This window comes from Cryptomeria japonica, chromosome 5 (assembly GCF_030272615.1).
Source record: "Cryptomeria japonica chromosome 5, Sugi_1.0, whole genome shotgun sequence".
Classification (NCBI taxonomy): Eukaryota; Viridiplantae; Streptophyta; class Pinopsida; order Cupressales; family Cupressaceae; genus Cryptomeria; species Cryptomeria japonica.
The window spans coordinates 491,701,867-491,721,756 of NC_081409.1; the positions used below are offsets into that span (position 1 = coordinate 491,701,867).

Below are 19,890 nucleotides of genomic sequence, written 5' to 3' on the forward strand. Positions count from 1 at the left end.
TGACAGTGCGTGATTTTCGTGTACTTTCATAATTTGTTATTAGTTTGTAGTGGTTTTGAGTGGAAACCGTACTTTCAGCACATGGTCTTTTTTGGTCAATTTGGCACTTGTATTACATAGATCTACACTTTGGGTCTTTTGCATTGTGGTTCTAAGCCTATTGGGGCAGTTGTAAAACAAAATCAGAAGTCCACTTTGTCTTTGTTTGCAAGTGGTCTATTCTACATGCACTACATATAAAGTGCTAAATTCATCATTTTTTTGGGTGTGTGTGTGTGTGTGTGTGTGTGTGTGTGTCTTGTGCTCTCTCATTTTGCTGCTATGGGTTCTCCTAAGTTTCCTCTTTTAACTCCACATAATTATGCTACTCGGAAAATTGATGCATGGAGTAAACTAATGGAAAAAGGATTAACTCATTACATTGATGGAACTATTGTTGCTCCCACTGATCCTAAGGCTGATCCCAATGGTCACTTGGATTGGCTCACTAAGAACATCATGGCAATTGGTACTTTAAGAAAGTATGTATCAAAGGATCTCATCTTTCATATTAAAAAATGTACTTTAATTAAGGATGCTTGACAAAAGTTTCAAGACTTCTATGGTCAAGTTGATGAGATTAGGGGATATCAAATTGATAGTGATCTCACCATGTTAGATCCCAAGAACTTTGATACAATACAAGATTATGTCACCAAAGCAAATGAATTGAGGGCACAACTCAAAGATTGTGGCATTGATAAGAAGGATACTCAATTGATCTGCAATTTGATGGGCAAACTTCCACAAGAATATGCAACATTTGTTTCTAGTTTCCAAACCCATAGGATGACAATGGGTTCAAGCTACAAAATGCCTACATTTGATGCTTTCACAGATATGTTGATGATGGAGCAAACTAAGTTGATAAGCACGGGCATTCTTAAGATTTCTAAGTCACAAGCATATGTGGCAACTCAAGGGAACAAAGGAAATCAAGGAAAGGACAACTCAAACAAGAAGAAAGGGCAATCAAAGCCCAAGGACAAAGCACCACCTTCTCCACAACAAGGGGATTCATCCTCTTCCAAAAAGGACAATTCACCAAAGAAAGAGAGACCAACTTGTGCCTATTGTAAAAAGGTTGGTCATGAGGAGCGTCGTTGCCATTCTAAGAAGATTGATGAGCTCCTCCATATCCTCAAAAAGAACAACATTGATTTGCCTAATGCCTATAAGGAGGAGGATTCATCACCTTCCACTTCCTCACAATCAAAGGGGAAAGGACAAGCATTTATGGCAACAAGTGGGAAGACTCACTATTTTGGGACAAGAAAAGGACAAGCTCTTTGTGCTACTACAAGTCATGATTCAGGGAGATGGCTCTAATGTCCCCTACGTGATTAACATAATTTACCTATTTCAATATACTAAAATTGATTGAGAGACTAATCATGAGAACCAGTCATTGATATTCTTCAACTTATTAGTTATTAAGAAGTGCTTATTTATCTTCCTCATGAGATAATTAAATTCATTATTCATAGTTCTTAATATAGATATCAAACCCTGCTACTACTTCAGTTTTAAGGGAGAAGGGTCTATGTATGTTACCAAAGCGCTTAGAGACCAACTACAATAGGTTCCCTCAAATTTTACAGATCCAAGCCCTTACCTATCTTGGGTCTATACCCTCAAGGCTTATGGGTCGCTGATCCCCACCCTATCTTGGGACTTAACCTATTGCTTGGATTTAGACTGCCCCTCTTTGAAACAGCTCATCCCCATCTTCATAAATACTGATAATAGCAGCAAGAATGAATAGTGTATACATATTCTTCTTAATGTTTATTACCTTAACAGTTCTTTCTGATTTACAATCTAATATTTAATTTTTTCTAATCAAGACACATATATATATTATATTCATCTATTTTTCAGACATTATTATAAATATATAACTGCAGAACAGTTCTCAGAAAGAAGCCTCGATACTATAACAATTTATGAATAAAACATACCGATGGCAGCAAGATACAACAATTTGCTTATATCCACCAATCTCTATTTTCTTTCCTTATCATTCGATGCCTTCTTCCCCTTGGGAATTCTGTCCTTATAACCTTTTTCAATGGTCTTGTGTGCAAGGACGTGACTCTTAGTCAACACCCTTTCCTTGCACCCCTTTCCGTCATCATGAGTTTCTTAATAAGTTGTTACTAAGAATTAATGGAATCGTTCCTTTTCAAACAACACTTCAATAATTGGGATTTATTTATTTTTATTATTTAATATTAATTATTATTGATTATAAATTAATATTAAATATTAAACATTGTTGATAAATTAATATTTAGATATTGATTATATAAGAATATAAGATAGAAATTGGTTATATAAGAAATAAATTAATAAGATGAGAAATAAGATAATTGATTATATATCAATATTTATGTAGGGATATTACAATGGCTTCTAGATTCAGGGGCTTCTCATCATATGGCATCTTCGCAGTCTATGTTCTCTTCATTTGAGCCTTGCACCATGCCACAAATTTTGATGGGCAATCATACATACATGGATGTGATCGTGAAAGGATCTATTGCCATTGGGGATAACTCCTTCAATGATGTGCTGTGTGAACCCCATTTGACAAACAATCTTCTTTCCATCTATTAAATCACACATGGGGCAACAAAGAAAACTGTGGAGTTCACACCTGAGTTAGTTATCATTAGAGATTTGGAGAGTAGAGCTATCATTGTGACTGGGGTTGTGGATCATGCATCTCGGTTATATTCCTTTTCCGATTTTGTTCCTATTGATGAGGATGATTTTACATATGATGATCACTTCTTGTGATGATTCAGATTTTGAGGAGAACGTTGGGTACTTGAACTTGGGGATTCTCACATGTGACCCCGTTCTTGAGCCTTGCATTTCATCTCCTCCTCTTGATATCACATCGCCTATTGCACCTGATGATGCAGATGATGCGATAGTTTTGCCTTCTTGTGATTCAGTGTAGTAGGATATATTTTGTCTTCCAGCTTCAGTTCATTGGGATGAGTACTTGACAGACATTGCAGGTTTGTTTGTGGAGTCCTACATTGTAGATTTGGGAGACATCATTGATGACATTCATCTTCTCTTTGATGAAGATGATTCTTCTTCTATTGTTGCGAGGGAACACTCTGACCCTCTTGTTCATTCTCTACATGATCATTCTTTCGAGGTTGACATGATTGTGGATTCTTATGTACAACAATTGGAGGAGGTCTCTTTATCCTTAGAGGAGACATATGAGTCTTTGGATCTTGTTCTACATTCATCTCCACTAGATCTAGGAACGCCTTTTTCAGCAGTGTGGATCAGTACGCCACCTTTGGAGGGGGTAACTTTCAGCATCGACATGGGGACACTTAAGCAGTTTTTAGAGACTTCATTCATCATGAGTTTTTTTCCTTCATCTTCCCTTCATGATTGGGGAGACTTCATTGACACCCCTTTGGTTTTGTTTCTTTAATCTCACAATACCTAATTATCGCTATTAAATATCAGCCAATGGGAATGTGACATCCATTTGGCACAAAATAGGAGGAAAAATCCTCCAATAGGAAAATTTGATGCCACATTGGATTACAACAAACTAACTTTTAGAATCTTGTCGCCCTTATCCTTTTCTCTTTTAGCAAATTCAACAACTCTAGATGTCATCGATTCAGTCTCAGTTATTGGAATTGTTGACAGGTTCTTCAATTGTTCTTCCAAGTAACTTACCTCATCCAAGCTTGAGACGTAGGTTGTCTCCCAATCTGGCTCAAAATCTTGTCTTGCTGGCAAGTACGGTGAATGAGTGAATATCATCCAGCTGTTTCTTGGAAGGTGCTCCATTCGTTCCAAAGAAGATAGTCTTCACTCTGTTAGTTAGCTCCTCAACAACAATATCAATCCCTTCATTCTTCTTCTTCTCAAGAATGATCTCGGCTACTTCCAAGATCTTGTCATGTATCAAATTAATTGCCTGATCAACTTGAGCGCATCCATCACTGATGTCTTCAAATATGAGCCTTCTCATGCAAAGCAAATTACACCACTGCTGGAAATCAGGTGATTGCCTATCTTTCAATAGCCCTTCACTCACCAATGTTTGTTTCAACATCATCTTCATTACTTGCAATATGGGTATAGTGAAATTTCTAGTGTAGACGAAAGTATCATATGTTGCCCCGAGTGTTTGAGTTCTTTTAAGGATCGCCATAGCTCTATCAAATATCCCTACTAATTCCCCTATGTGCATTCACCCTCTTGAAAGTTTTGTTGATCCAAGTATATATTAGTTGTGCTGAGGCCTTTATCTTTTCAAAATCATCAATTGCGTCTAGGGGAGGCAATGGTGGTGGCGTGGCTGAAGGATCATGTTGCCTCAATGGTAGCTTGAGCTACTGGAGATGATTTCTCAATATACTATTTTCCTTCTCCAACTTCTTATTCTTCTCTACTTCCAACTTAAGCATGTTGTGGACCGTCTTTATTGTGTAATTCATATCTTCCAATGCTTGATCAGTGGTAGGAGGACCTAGATCAATTGTCTTCAAGTCATACTCTTCCGCTGTGATCTCATCCTTGGGCTTGTCTACTCTTGGAGTGGCAATTTGAATTATTTGGGATCCTTCACCATCTCTTGTCATCTTCGACATCTTGGTTGCTTTCTTCTTTTTGGCTTCCTGATTTCTATCTAGGTAGCTGCCTAGATTGTCGAGATCATCCTCTTCTGCTATCACCTCTCTTGTTAACCTTTCTCTAAGTCATGCAGGGATAACCGATCTCTCTTCTCTGACTTGCACTTCACTCAATTGTTGGTCTTCTCGGGGTGGAGATGTAACTTCTTGTTCCGAATCTTCAACGTTTACATGTGTATCATAGCCTGCGTTATCATTGTCTGGCTTAGGTGAGACTACCTTGTCTTGATGCAATGGTTGTTTTCCCTTGTTAGTCCTGCTGTTCTGGATTGTAGATTCTATCGACTCATTCATGCCATGATCAATGCTTGCTCTAGATGGATGATCCTCTTGGACAACTGCTTGATTTATTTCTACTTCGTGCATAGAAGTACTAGTAGAAGGGCAATGTCCTGAACTTGACTTATGCTTCTTCTTTGGAGGCTCTTCTTTGTTGATCTCTTTCCTCTTGGATCCCTTAAAATGAGTTGATTGGGTGGCGCTTCTGTCTCATCATTAGAAGACTCTACTTCTCCCATCAATTCAAATGTCATTTGAGTGCCTTGGGTCTTCAATACATGGGTTTGAGCATCTATGCATTGCCTTGTGTATGATAGTATTGGTTTCATTAAATCCTTCAAGTCAGTGCTCTCCACCTCAATCGAATTGTCCTTTCTTTCTTTACCTTTCTCTTGCTCATATACTGGTAGGAGATGTCTTCTATTGTCGTGGGCCCGATCAAGAATGTTGAAGACCTTGCTTTCTCTAACAATATCAATTGATAGCCTTGAACACATTCTCTTTCTTATGTCTTGATCGTCCTTAGCATTCATGAAATGATCTTCTAATTGTAACTTATGTTTATGTCTTCTTCCGCTTGATCTTTTGATGCTGCCATAAATCAAAGCTGTCTCTGGAAAAGTACGGGATTAGAAGGAGAGACTTCAATAATTCATCCACCTTTTCTGGTGCTTGCAAGGATGGGCACACTTCCAATGATCGTCCAATTGAAATGGGAAATGGAATCCTTGTCTTATGTTTATTTTTCTGTACTTTGTTATATGCCATCAACTATCTCACCAACTCAAGCAATATTAACTTGTCAGTATGATATCTTCATAGCATGTAAGGTGGGCAAGAGCATCCTTGCACTATTATGTAGGTGAACTTGGGAAACTAGATAAACCAAGCATCGAACTTCTCTACTATCTCTTTCAATAATCTTTGATGAATGCCACCCGGCAACGTTCTTGTGATGTGCATGGTGAAGGCATCATTCACCCTTCTATAATGTGTCTTGCTATGGTAATGCAGTTGTGTTCACATGCTTTCAACTCTCCAGTTTTTGTGCCAACTGGACCTCTATAGGTTAGTCCTGCATATTCATGGGCCTTGGGAATTGAATATATGACATATGAACTCATGTAGGTCTTAGTTCGCTCAAGCCTTTTGACTTGTATATCAATGTTGTTGTGAATAATCCTTGCCTAGTTGATTCTTTCTTTTGGTATGATCTCTATGAAGTAGACCATCCAACTCTTGAATTGATAATCATGAGGTGTCCCCATAACTCGGTTGAGCGTTGTGATCAAACACTGAATTCCTCCTTGAAGTCAATCCTATGGAGCTTAGCGTGCATCTTAGCTAATCCAAGCATGCTCTTCAATAGCCAATGCTTGTTAATTATCTCTAGGCATTTGTCGGGATCATCATCATAGACAACCTGCGCCGCTTACTTGGCCTTGTATATCATGTTATTGAATTTTGGTATATGGAAAGCCTCACTAATAGCCTCTTCTGAAATGTAGGTGAGCTCTCGACTGTCAGGTGCTATTATCATCCTCTTACTTGTATTGTAGTGTTTAGCACACTCAACGATCAACTCATTGCACTGCACTGCTGGAGGGAAGCCTATTGCTTTCACTATGCCACTCTCGATCATCATCTTGGAGTATCCGGAAGACTTGGTGGTGTATAGCGGCCCTTGGAATTTCTTCATGTTGATTTGGCCAAGGTTGGTATCTCCTACATTGCCCCAAAGTGATGTGATCTTGGACTCCATCATATCTCCCTTTGAGTCCTCCTTGATGAGGGCCTGTTGTGCTCCTGCCATGTTTTACCTGTGAGGGTTGTTTAAGTTAGTCTTATGATATTATTTTTTGCAAGAAGAATCAATCGCCTAGGTTAAGCACTTTTACTCTAGAAGGATAACTCATCAAAATTTTCAATATTGCTTACAACCCTTAGGTACTAGGTCAAAACCTTAGCTTGCAAATCTGATTCATAATTAAATATGATCATCTATGCTAATGAATTGCGCCTTGTAAATGCTCTAAGATGATCAAAATGTAATGGAGAAGACACCTAATGATCAAAATCGCATAAAAAAGATAAACAAGAAGCTGAACCAGCTTTAAACAAAGTCTGATTTTAAAAAATGACCAAATAAGCCTATTTCAGACCTGCGATGTATCTCAAACCAAACTGATGTATCAATTGGATTGTTTTTTATGGCCAAATTGTATGTCTTTCAAATGAATACACCCTTGATTGATCGGTGTATCTTGTCAAGCTTTGATGTAGATTTGATAATCTCTTTCACATTTACTATTTTGAATTAATGCATTCCTTGTGTTCCTGTGTCAAAATCGCCTTCCCTATGAGGTAATTTGCTGTGATTTGCAATGGCAAATGTGACAATATCTGATCAAGATTGGAATTGCTGGCTCTGGGGATAAATTCGCTGTGGATAATGATCAATTTCGACACCTCTAATAGTCACCTTTGCTTTCAAATTGAAAGTCGCTGTCAAAAAACTGCATTTGCCTTGAATTGGATCTGATTAGAATTGCTGAAAGCTGATGGATGCAATACGGATTTTGTGTTTGATAATAATGAAATGATCAAACACATTTTATAGTTGTTTGGAGAAAGATCACATCCCTTTATTTAGCCGACTTGCAACCATCATTTAATGTTTTCCAATTAATCCTATAAGGCTGACTTGAATTTCAAATTCAAAAGTTAAATAAAACGTGTATCATCAATCTTGGTGGGGCCTTCGCAAATCATGTTGATTCAAATCGCATCTCATGGAGGTAGCATTAAAACGTATCTTGTCTTTGCCTAAAGGGGTCTCAAATCCTTATGTCGCACTTTGACATTGGCTAGGGACGGGTCGATATCTTAAGTTGCACATGTCCTTTGCCTAAGGACGGGTTGATATCCTCAAGTCACACATGTCCTTTGCCTAAGGACGGGTTGATATCCTTAAGTCACTCTTTGACATTGCGTAGGGACGCCTTCATTTCTTATGTTGCTGATGTCCTTAGCCAAGGGACGAATTTCATTTCTTATGTCGCTGATGTCCTTAGCCAAGGGACGGATTTCATCTCTTATGTCGCTGATGTCCTTAGCCAAGGGAGAGATTTCATCTCTTATGTCGCTGATTGTCATTGCCCAAGGACGCCTTGATTTCTTATGTCGCACTTTGACATTGCCTAGGGATGCCTTGATTTCTTATGTCGCACTTTGACATTGCCTAGGGATGGGTTCATGAGATGCAATTGGTCATTGCCAGGGAAGGTCTGCCAAGGGTAGTGTTGTCAATATCCTTCGTCAAAGAATGAAAATCCTTTATATTGTTAAACAAAGGATATCACACAATACTGTCAAATCACCCCCCTAGACCACCAAGAAAATGAAATCTGATTGAAAATTAAAACCTCCTATTTGCTGAACTTGACCATCAAAGGGAATGAATCCTCCTAAAGAGGTATTCCAGGCAATGGAAGAGAGTAAAGAAATGCCCTAAGTCACCCTTCTAATCAAACAAAAGTTAATCGGTCCAAGGCCATCAACATATCTAAGAAAAATCCTCAATTGATTCTTATCAAAGGACGTGAATAACCAACTCTCAAGTCGCTGGATGAGATATCAGCTTTAAACTCAATCACTCAAAAAGGATCGAACTCAACAAACTAACTTAACAGAACCTAAGACTAAAAGCAAAAGAGGGGTCCCCATTTGTGATGGGGTGAATTGGTCACAATAGTGCCCAGGTGCAAGAAATCCAATAAACCAGTACTCAAATGATATCAAATTATCTCCGAGTTATGAGCAGAAATATGATTTCCTGAATCTTTGAAAATGATATAACCAGCATTGAGAAGTTTCTTAAGACACATCAAATTGAACAAAACTCCCAAAAAGAGCTAAACACACCAAAACTTGAATACTCACTGTTAATTCTTGTAACATTGGTCGTACCATTTCCGATACATGAATTAAATATATGTTAACATAAGTAGTATACATGTTAACTATAAAGTAAATAAATATCAAATTGTGGTGAGTGCCACCGGGCACACCCCATCATTGTTATCGGGCTGGGAATATTATCGGTTACACCCATTAATGTTTACGGGGTGGGTTAAACAAATCGCGATATGTTTGTTAATGTGCTGAGTGATATGTAGGGAGAGATGTGTCTTCCCACGTACTCTCTCATTTACTTAGATATATAACATGCATACGATGGGGAGGAGGACAATACCGAAAATTAATAAGTGTTGTGCTTCCTTCATTCACACAACTGCAGTGCAAATTTAAATTCCAGACTACATCTTTATCTTTTCTATCCTCTTGATCACAGAATTTTTATAAACGTAACACTCACATCAAAAAACTTAAAAAATCTTCATCATCTTCAAACTCATTTCACCAAATTGCAATCCAAAAACACGAAAAAGTCAATCTGTAAGCTACAACCAGCTAGGGTAGATATTTCACCACTGAAACCAGCACAATTGACGAGGGTTTTTGTCCTCAACAATCACCAAGAGGACTCTCCAAGTTCATTCTAGTAGCATTTCCTTATGTTGGCAATTTTAGAATGCAAGAATGAGAGCCACAACTCATATTTGTAGAATTGGAGGGAAAAGTTAGGGCAACACAAATTTGAATATATTAGTTCCTTAAAAAAATTTCAACAAATCTTTTTACAAATCACTTAAATCCTCCTCCTCTACCTAGGTGTCCACTTTATAAGCATTTTATTCACTCAAGTCTTGCCCCCTTACCTAGGCGTCCAATTTTTGGGCCACTTTATAAGGACTTTAGTCACTTAAGTTATAAATTAAAGTTACCTTTTTGATCACTTAGTGAAAATTATAAAATATTATTCCCTCACCTTAGGAAACTTGCCAGGGCACTGAAATCGAGAACAATTCATTCTGAAGCTAAGAGGGAACTGAAATTGAGACCAAGTGCTCAAATAAGAACTTACTAAAAATGGCATATGCTAAAAATAGAAACACCGCTGAAACACACTGATATCACAGGCTTGAGCTTTCTACAAAGCACTGAGTCCGCTAACCAACTCTGCTTAGCCTATGGGAACCCCCAAAATAGGCTAATGGGATGCTAAACTGACTAGGTGCGAGAAGGTGATGCTACACTAAACTTCTCTGGAAAGCATGTCAGACTAATAATTTGTTTTGAACGTGGAACATACCAGTATTTTCAATTTCTTATGTTTATTTGATCATTTAATTTAATTAAGTTAAGTTTTTATGTTTTGAATGCCTTTTTAATCAATTACCTTGATTTGCAAATCAGGTTAATTTGCTCTTAACAACATGGATGAAGGACCTGGAAAAGATATTTTATGGTAATTGTGCAGCATATGATGCTGCTATCCGACCTGAAGCTGGAAAGGATGAACTTGCTCTTGTTATTTGGAGGTAAGATGCTTTACCTTGTCATTGATGGTTATGGATATGATTAGGTTTGTACATATTCTTAACATAAGCGGGGGTGATTTGATGGGAATTTTGATCACTTTTGCTGGAGGACAGATTGTATTAGCAGACTTCCAAAGCATGGACAAAATAATTTATTTCTTTGAAATCAGAAAAGTGATTGTCGTTGAGTTCCCTTATTTAAAAAGTATTTTTAAGGTATCTCAACAAAAGATAATATCTAGCTGAAATCTTCCTATGTATTCTAAAATAATGAGGAATATGCTTCAAATTATTAAGGAAAATAACTCACCTACATGGCCTGAATCATCTATAGACATTGTCGCCAGCTGAATATCGTGGTCAAAATTATTGCATTTACATCTTTTCGTTTATTATACAAACCAAATCCTCTGGGTGAGTTGATCAAGACTATCTTCAACAAAAATTGGGCTTAAATATCTTAGAAGAATGTTTAATCAGGCTTTTGGTACAACAAATTATTTTCTTTTGACAAGTAGAAGGATTCCTTAATTATTAAGGATGTCCCCTTCAAGTCCCAAAAATGACTAACAACCATAACATCCAAAGGAAATAATATCTATTTTCCTTGCTTTATTTGCACGATTAAACTAAAAATCCATACTGATAGGTCTTCCACACATGGAATTGTTCACTTCATGGACTCTATCAAGATTTCGACACCAGTTTTTTTTTTTCACTTGTCAAATACCTAGTATTTTAAAGATGCAATTGATAATGTAGTTTGGGAGATCTGCTTTTCTTCTTTGTTCTCAGGCACTCATATATTGTGCTGGCAGGATTTTGGTAAGACTGAACACCCAAGCAATCAAGTGTGGGAGCAGTCCATAGATGCTAGGAAAAGCAAATGCCAGAGCACTGAAAGATGTTAGGAGACAAGTTATATATTCCAAAGTTCTGCATGAAGAATAAGAGGTCTTCATTGCCAAAGTCTGATGATAGTTCTAGACTCTAGTGCTAAGATAGCTGCACATATAGTCTTCTGGTTTACCTATACCATATATTGAGTATACATTATGTCACATGACACCTTTTGTTGTACACGTTTAGGGCTGAGGTTGAATCTAGGGTGTGGGTTCCAATGGCAAGAACTCTATAACTATGTTTGTTGTAATGTCCCTTGGGGGTGTTGAAAGTGTTCTTGTCATTGATGTCAAGTTCAAAAAATCAGATACCCTAGACTAGTTGATGCAAGTGTATGCTTGTATGATAATGTGCAGATGATACTATCTCAGTTGATGGATGAACATAAGTCTTTTTCTGTGTGTATTTGTTTTATCCTGAAACAGACCATGACATAAGGTCAATAATTCGCAAAACAGTAATTTGATACACAGTATAACATAGTTTTGTTATTAAGGATGGTAACAAATCTACATAAGCACACAATATAATCCGCAATTACGATTCTTTTGTTTCTGAATTTCATGATGCGTGACACTAGCATGAACATGGTTCTTTGATCTATTTCTTCTGATAGTAGTTCTATCAGGTGTGCTATAGTTGTTGATGCGATGTCTAAAGAAACCCTTGATAGTGCAGCACATCATTATCTTATGAAATGATAAATGACTTAAAACTTATAAGTCAAAGTTGGGTTCCGTTGTAACTAAAGACACAAGTGGTTGACGAGAATCTCTTCCATTGATCTGTATATTCATTTATTATTGTGTAAAAAGGTTTGTTTTACAATATGGGTTTATCGAACTGCTTTGACGGTTGGTAGCAGTTGTAACCAAATACAAATAGGTTGATAACTACCAACTAAGTCGGTTGGGAATAGTTGTAAACACTTCTCTATTTATATGAGTGCCCCTTGGAAGAGTGGTGTGTGTTGATATCTTTGATACTGAAGAATGTGAGTAATATAAGAAAACTATTCAAACAGCATATGAGTTATAAGTTCAGTATGAAGCAATGCGTTGAGAATACACAGAATAAAGAAGTGTAGATATTGCTGTGAAGAACAGAACTAAAGGTTTACATATATTGTTCAAACCTGTGGAGAGTGAATCAAGTTGAAGAAGTCTGCATCATAAACAAAAGGTTGTTGACAAAGACAAATGGCATGTATGACGGTATTGTTGATTATGTTTTGCTTCAGATATACACGATAACAGTTTTTGTTTCAGATTTGTTTTATGATTGTTATCTTCAGTATAAGTTATGCAAAGGGTTATATACTCATCTGTAACAATATAACAGTGACAATTCCTGAAGTTTAACTTTCAGATCATGGTATGTGATAATTAGCAGTAGTGGGAAGAATTATTTGCAGGTTGTTCTCCGTATTCAGATACACAGTAACACATCATTTTCAGTTTGGTTAGAGCGCATCATCTTGCAGAGATACAATTGCAATTGGCTTTAAGATTTTATCTTAGTTTTAGTATATTTATATGCTGCCTTAATGTTTCATATTGTCAAAATTGATGTGTGGATTTTATTTGAAATTGAACATCCAATGTAACTGGATTGATAGTCGAGTTTTGTATTCTAAAGTTGAAGAGTTGGTGCTCTTGTGGAAAGGGTTGGTGCCTGGATCACTTTGTACATCAGAAAGAGTTGGTGCTCTTGAGATAGGGGTTTGGTTCCTTAGGGTTGGTGCCCTTAAACATTGTAATTGAAATCAAAGATGAAAAACTCTTAATTGGCAATAAATCTTTTGGCCCAAAATTTTTAAAAAATCGGGACTCAACAAAAAATCGACAAATTTATCTAACATTTGAAAATATATAATTTCTTAAAATATTCTTAAAAAAACACACATATACACTAAATTTATAGAACATAATAACATATTACTGGTTTCGGGGGCCCTTCAAAACCTGCTTTTACCATAATCAAAAACATATTACTGGTTTCCATCATATATAGATCATAGTTTGAGTCAAATACAGATCGTAGAGTCTAGACCACAAAACAAATACAATCTCTAAAGTCTGAATACATATTAAGTTCAAGCTTTTGTATCAATGAAAAATAGAAATCATAGATTTCGTCTACGACTAAAGCTCTAAAATATTTCAGTTGCCGCTGAGTGGGTGCTGAAGTAGATGGTGGTGCTGCTGCAATATTCTCGACAGGTGAGGCAACTGCCTCTTTTGGATCAGCAAACTCATCTCCTGCCTCCTCATGTTCTACCACTTCTGCCACCCATTCAGCTGCCTCCCTCTCCATCTCAGCTAAGTGATCGTCAGTGAAAAATGGTTCCACATCAACATCACTAGTAGCACCATTAGGTTCAGCAATTCAATCTGCTGAATATGGATCAATCTCATCTAGGTCAAGTGCATCGTATGAACTGTTCCCTTGTACCCTCCTTTCATGCCATCGAAGGTTGTATCGCACATATACAAGGTCATTTAAGCGCTTTTGATTCAATCCATTGCGCTTTTTTGTGTGAATGGCCTCAAAGACACTTCAATTGCGCTCACAACCAGAAGCACTACAAGGCTGAGATAATATGCAGATTGCAAGCCTTTGAAGACTAGGCATTGTGGCACCATAATTTTCCGACCACAGATTTGCAAGGATACAATTTGGCATTTATAACTTGGTAAAGATTTTTATAAACTTAAAGATTGAAATAAACGGTAAAATAAATTTAAGAGCACAAGTTTTTTTACGTGGCAGTAGGGTGTCTCTCTTATGAACACAAATAGGTGAAGAAATCAATAGACCATCTTCCTTCTTATAACTCTGTCACTCATCATGAATGAGGTCTTGAATATTTTCATCAACAACTAACCTCTGAATACATGTGTTGAGGCCAATTTGAACCTCTGCATCTTCTTTGAATGTATGGGAGTAAAAGAACTTGGGGTTCAAATAGTAGGCAGTAGCATGAATGTTGGTGGAGTTGTCGGTTCCACCTTTGGTCAATTATGCGCCATATGGGTTCATATTTGGTCTTGTCTGACCCATACAACTACTGAATTGCCTCTGTGGCCTTATCCATGGCCTCATATAGATACCCTGTGGAGTTTTTATCCCCATCTACCATCCGCAGAACCCTCACCAACGGTTCAGACAACTAGACATGAAAAATTTAACAAAAATCAGCAAAGTATAATATTAGAAATTTTAAAAAATAAATCATTAATCAAAGTTTGAAAACTTACATTGATGATCTCCTCCATGAATTTGGCAAATCTATCATAAAAAATGGTCTTTGAGACCTTCTCTGCTTCATTTTTCCTAGAATAAGGACTCTCCAACCATCTTTCACTCACAAACATCCGCTTCAGGTTGGGCAATGCATGTAATATGCTCTGTAAGTTGAGGAAATTAGTGGCAAAACATGTGACTGCTGAACGCACAAAATCCTTACCATCAGTGTGTTGTCTCATAAGCTTTAGGACCAATGTATGGTTGTAGATGTACTTTGTGATTTCGCTTCCATCTTCAACCACATTCTTCACCTAACTTAGTTTCCCTATGCCCTCAAGGAGCAAATTAAGGCAATGAGCAACACAAGGGCTCCAAAATAATGTCGGATGCCTAGCTTGTAGAAGTTTGCCGGCTGCCACATATGAAGCTGCATTATCAGTCACAATCTGGACAATATTTTTTGCACTCCCACTTCTGTCACCACCTCATTCAACATGTTGCACAAGGTTTTTGCAGTTTTCACTTCATTTGAGGCATCAACTGATTTTAAAAATACCACTTGTCCCCTTGAAGCAACTAGAAAGTTGATGAGTGTCCTATTTCTACCATCCGTTCACCCATCAGATAAAATGGTGCAACCATTCTTTTCCCAAATCCTCTTTTGTTGTTCCACTAGCTATGGTGTGCTTTGGACCTCATTTTGAAATAATGGCCCACTCAACTCATAACTACTTGGGGCCTTGAACCCCTGACCTGAGATGGTCAATGCACTGATCAATGTCTCCCAATATGGACTATCGGCAATACTAAACAGAAGATCGTTGTAATACCAAAATATAGCACATGCCACCTTTGCCTACTGATGCACTTCCTTATTCCATGAAGTACCTTGTAATCCTGGTTGCACACCAGAAGAATTACGGGGAATGAAAAAACTAGACATATTGCTGCCACCGCCGTACTTCCCGATCCTGTAGAACTAAGATCTGTCATTGGGGCTGCCTTTGCCTTTGCTGTCCTCTTTTTTTCTGCCTTCTTTTGCTCATATTCCGAAAGCCATGCTTTTGCCTCCTTCTCAACCTCTTCAAGACAATTGTCACATATCGTAATATTCTGTCCAGTGATCTGTGCAAGGTGATATTTGAGTCGGTGTATGCCACCGGTGATAGTTTTTGTGCAATGGTTACAAATAACCTCTCCTGCTATTGCACCTGGTGTGCCATGTTTCCATGAAGGTTCCCTCTTTCTGCCACCACCTCTAGTTGCAGAAGCCATCATCTTTTATAAATATTCGAAAGAAACCTAGCAAAAGAGAGAGCCAACATAAAAAATCACGTTCATATACATTATACAGCATACATAGTCTAATTATAATATACACAGTCAAATATACGATTTTGAATTGTTCCTTCAAAATCGTATAACAGGCCGTGAATCATTATGATTAGTCTCTTAGACTGTGATCATAGTCTAGGATACACTGTAATATTCATTATTCATAGTCTAATATTCACAATCTAATATACGATTCGTATATTGGACTATGAATATTGAATATTGAATAAGTGATATTAGACTGCGACGAATCTATGATATTATGAATTTCATAATATCATAGATTCGTCACAGTCTAATATGACTTATTTAGTATTCACAGTCTCTGTCTAATGATTCATCCTTGTTATGAATTATTTTATGAAATTATGAATTTATGAATAATGAAACTGAGCATATTTTTTAATTGAACTGTCGTATTATGGCATTTGTCAAATAATGTTTTATTACGTGTGGACAATAGGGACTTATTTGATTGTATTCGTGGAGGCTTGTTCGTTGGGAGCATAATAAAACATTATTTGACAGTTAAAATTATGGTATGAATTTATGAATAATGAAATTGAGCATTATGATTATTGATTAATTATTAGACTGTGAAAAAAGAAATTTAACTAGGCATGATCTTAGACTATGAAGTCGATTTTGACTGTGTAGTCAAAATTGATTTCACAGTCTAAAATCGTACGGTCAAAATCGACTTCATAGTCTAAAATCTTGCCTAGTTGAACCTAGAATTAAAACTGCATGATTCTAATTTTTTACAAAACCTAAAGTTTAACACTAAACACAGTATTGGTTTTACGGTTTACTGAAACAAACTTACATGCAATTGCAGATCTCGTAAAAAACACGAACTTGAAAATCATGAAATTTGCTCGCCGTCGCAGTCTATGCCGCGCGAAAATGACCAGGTCATTTCGGCAGGTCGAAAGGTTTTAGGGATAAAATTTAGGGTTTTTTTTGCACTTTTCCAAAGTATATTTTAAGCCAATTTACTGCCATTTAAATTGCAATTTTCAATGATTTTTTAGGTCGAAATCGGCGCAATTTTTCCAAAAAATCTTTGCTGATTTGTTTTGCGATTAAATTGTTTACTATGTTCACTCGAGAAAAATCGCGATTTACACGATTTTTTCCCTATTTTTTCATCCTTGATTGAAATTTTTTGTGAGGTTGGATTAGGACAGTAAATCCTAGCAGGGTTTCTCACCGTGGTTTTCCCATCTTGGGTTTCCATGTAAATTTTGTGCATTGTTTCCTCTTTTGGTTGTAGCTCTTTTGCATTGAGTTTTAATTCCTTTTAGTTTTCAGATTAAAGGTTGACAAGTTCCATTAAATGATTAAGAGTAAAAAGTTTTATCTACTACTAATTCACCCCCGCCCTCCTCAATAGTAATATTGTGTTCTACAATTGGTATCAGAGCCAGTGCTTAAAAAAGACCTAATGAGTCTAAGTAGATCTTGGCTATAGGACATATGGCTTGTTTGGAAGGATCTTAATTCAATTTTCCAATTAATCAATGGCGCATTAAATTGGCAAACCTGATATAGAATTAAATGCACCAAAATACTGACATCCAAAAATGCTTCAAATATTTCGAGCCATTGAGCCACAACTGACATACTGTAAATAGTAAGTATTTGGAAACCTTGCCAAAACACTGCTTATTGGCCTGAAATTGGAATTTTCTAGGCAAAATCCCTCACTGATACCTGTAATGTCCTGGTTAGCCTTCAGGATCAAGGAAAAATGGGCTAACGACGCATCATCTGTTTACTAGTTAAAATGGGGACATTACGGTCCGCCCCTCTTGAAATTGCTTGTCCTCAAGCAATCTCAATGTAACCCCATGGTTACTAGATCGAACCACACTGAAACTAAGTATAATCCCAGGGTCCCAAATCAATCTGGTAGATATGTAGCACCATCTTCTTTGAGCTCTATCCTGTTGATCATCTGTACCAAAGACGTCTTGCAAACCTCACCAAAGAAGGCAATCAAGAACTGCATAAACTGAATCATCTCCCTAGGATATTGCTCTAATAATGTATCAAGCTGGAAAACCATGGGAGTGAATTCTGGAATGTCAATATAGGTTGTCACATTCCTCTCAACTGTTGAGTTGTTGATCATAGTGTTCGCAAGGTCTTGAATCAAATTTTGAACGGAACCACCATGCTGATACTATGCGACTCTGATCATGATTGGTAAACGATCATACTCAAACTGCACTCTCGTCGCTTGAAACCCCATATAGGAAACATTATTAAAACCAAAACTGAAATTCCTAAGAGAGCATAAATCATTCCCATGAGATATACCCTGCCAAGGAAACTTAGGAATGACTCTATCAACAAACTCACTGTCAATCACGATCTTGGGCAACCGAAAAAACACCCAACTTATCCACCATAAAAAATCAACCCGGGCATCTCTCCCAGTAACATCCTGAAAATGAAGAAGATTAATCATTGTCACAACTTGGTAAAGTGCCCACCAAGGAATGTCTCTATTCTCGCCCATTGGACTCATACCACTGACACCTAATCTCCGCGTGTCAAGGGATGTATCTCTAGTACACCAATATTCCAATCTCATTACTCTCAACCCATTTTTCGTCTTGTAGCAAATGCACTAACATTATGAAGTGTCTGTAGTGACTCAACTCCTCCCATGTGGAAGTGGAGGATAACTGTACTATGCCGCAAAGATCTACAACTGTGTGCACAAACGTGTGTGAGTGTTCTAAACTATAAATATGCAAATCTAATACTTCAAATCGCAACATCAACTTGATAAGAAACCAAATCCTAGACATAATTTCCCTCCAATTCACTTGCATCAGCTGTAATGATCTCCTATATATTCTGAAATAGGGGGTAGCAGCAACAATACTACCACACTGTGAGTCCCTAACACAAGGAGTAAGGCCACCATTCTGACGTTGCACTACTCCAATAACCTCTAAGTCCACCATTTTGACGTTGCACTACTCCAATAACCTCTAAAGTCCATTCAAACCAAATCTTAAACACCTGTTTTTGTAGGCAACTAGCTGGAGAAAACAAAGTGAGAGACTTGCCAAACTTGGACTCATCATTTGTCGCCATAAGTGTGTCATACCAGTGCAGATCCAAACACTCACTCAATTCACCTTCCCATGCCATCAATGACATAGTCAAATCTTGTGTATGCGGGCTAAAGGTAAACTGATGAGCACACCTCAATATGCAGTTAAGGTGAAACACTCCTGCCTGCACCAATTGAAAATCAGAATGGTCATTTGTATTCCACTCCGTGCTGGTAACAATAGAAGATGGCTCACGACTCAACGCGGAAAGAACAACTTCATTAACATCATCGTCATGAGTGCCATCCAATTGTTCGAGGATGCCAGAGCTTGTGACCAAGTCCATAGTAGCTGAGTCATCGACAATCCAATCCACCCAGAGAGCTCTCCTAAATATATTAATGATGGCCATCGTAGGTGCATAAAAACAAATTCCAACCTCTATCAAACTGCTGCCATAAATCAGAACAGCACCATGTAACCAGTAAACCAAATCCAAGATGGAGTAATAAGTATCATTACCACCCAAGGAGGGTAAGAACTCATCATTCCCCCATCCTTTCACTCTGAAGTGACAATCCCAATCTCTCCTATCCATATCCATAGCCGCTGCTCTCAAAGTGCAACTTGATATAATTCTGATTAGCATCGTAGGACAAACATCAATCAAAGAAAGAGGTTAAACCCATAAGGAAGGTGCTGGAATACTGTAGCCAACATGTTCCTCTCCAAATTGTAGACTGAAATCATTTAGAAAGGTGCTGAAGTCATGTTGTGGCATCTCATACTTATGGATTTCGTCAATCCCCACAATGATTTGTTTGATCTCTAAGGTTCTTACATCATGCTCATGGATCACCAATTGACCAGCAATGGTTTTCTCCG

At 37.4% G+C, this 19,890-nt stretch overlaps 1 protein-coding gene across 4 annotated transcripts in view; it reads left to right on the forward strand.

Moving 5' to 3' along the window:
• Window positions 1-19,890, forward strand: part of LOC131069783 (uncharacterized) — a 277,919-nt gene that overhangs the window by 81,924 nt on the left and 176,105 nt on the right. For all 4 annotated transcript variants that reach the window (XM_058005336.2, XM_058005337.2, XM_058005338.2 and 1 more), the window contains exon 5: window positions 10,320-10,444. In XM_058005336.2, the coding sequence (XP_057861319.1) occupies window positions 10,320-10,444 (125 nt within the window). The remainder of the gene's footprint in view (window positions 1-10,319; window positions 10,445-19,890) is intronic.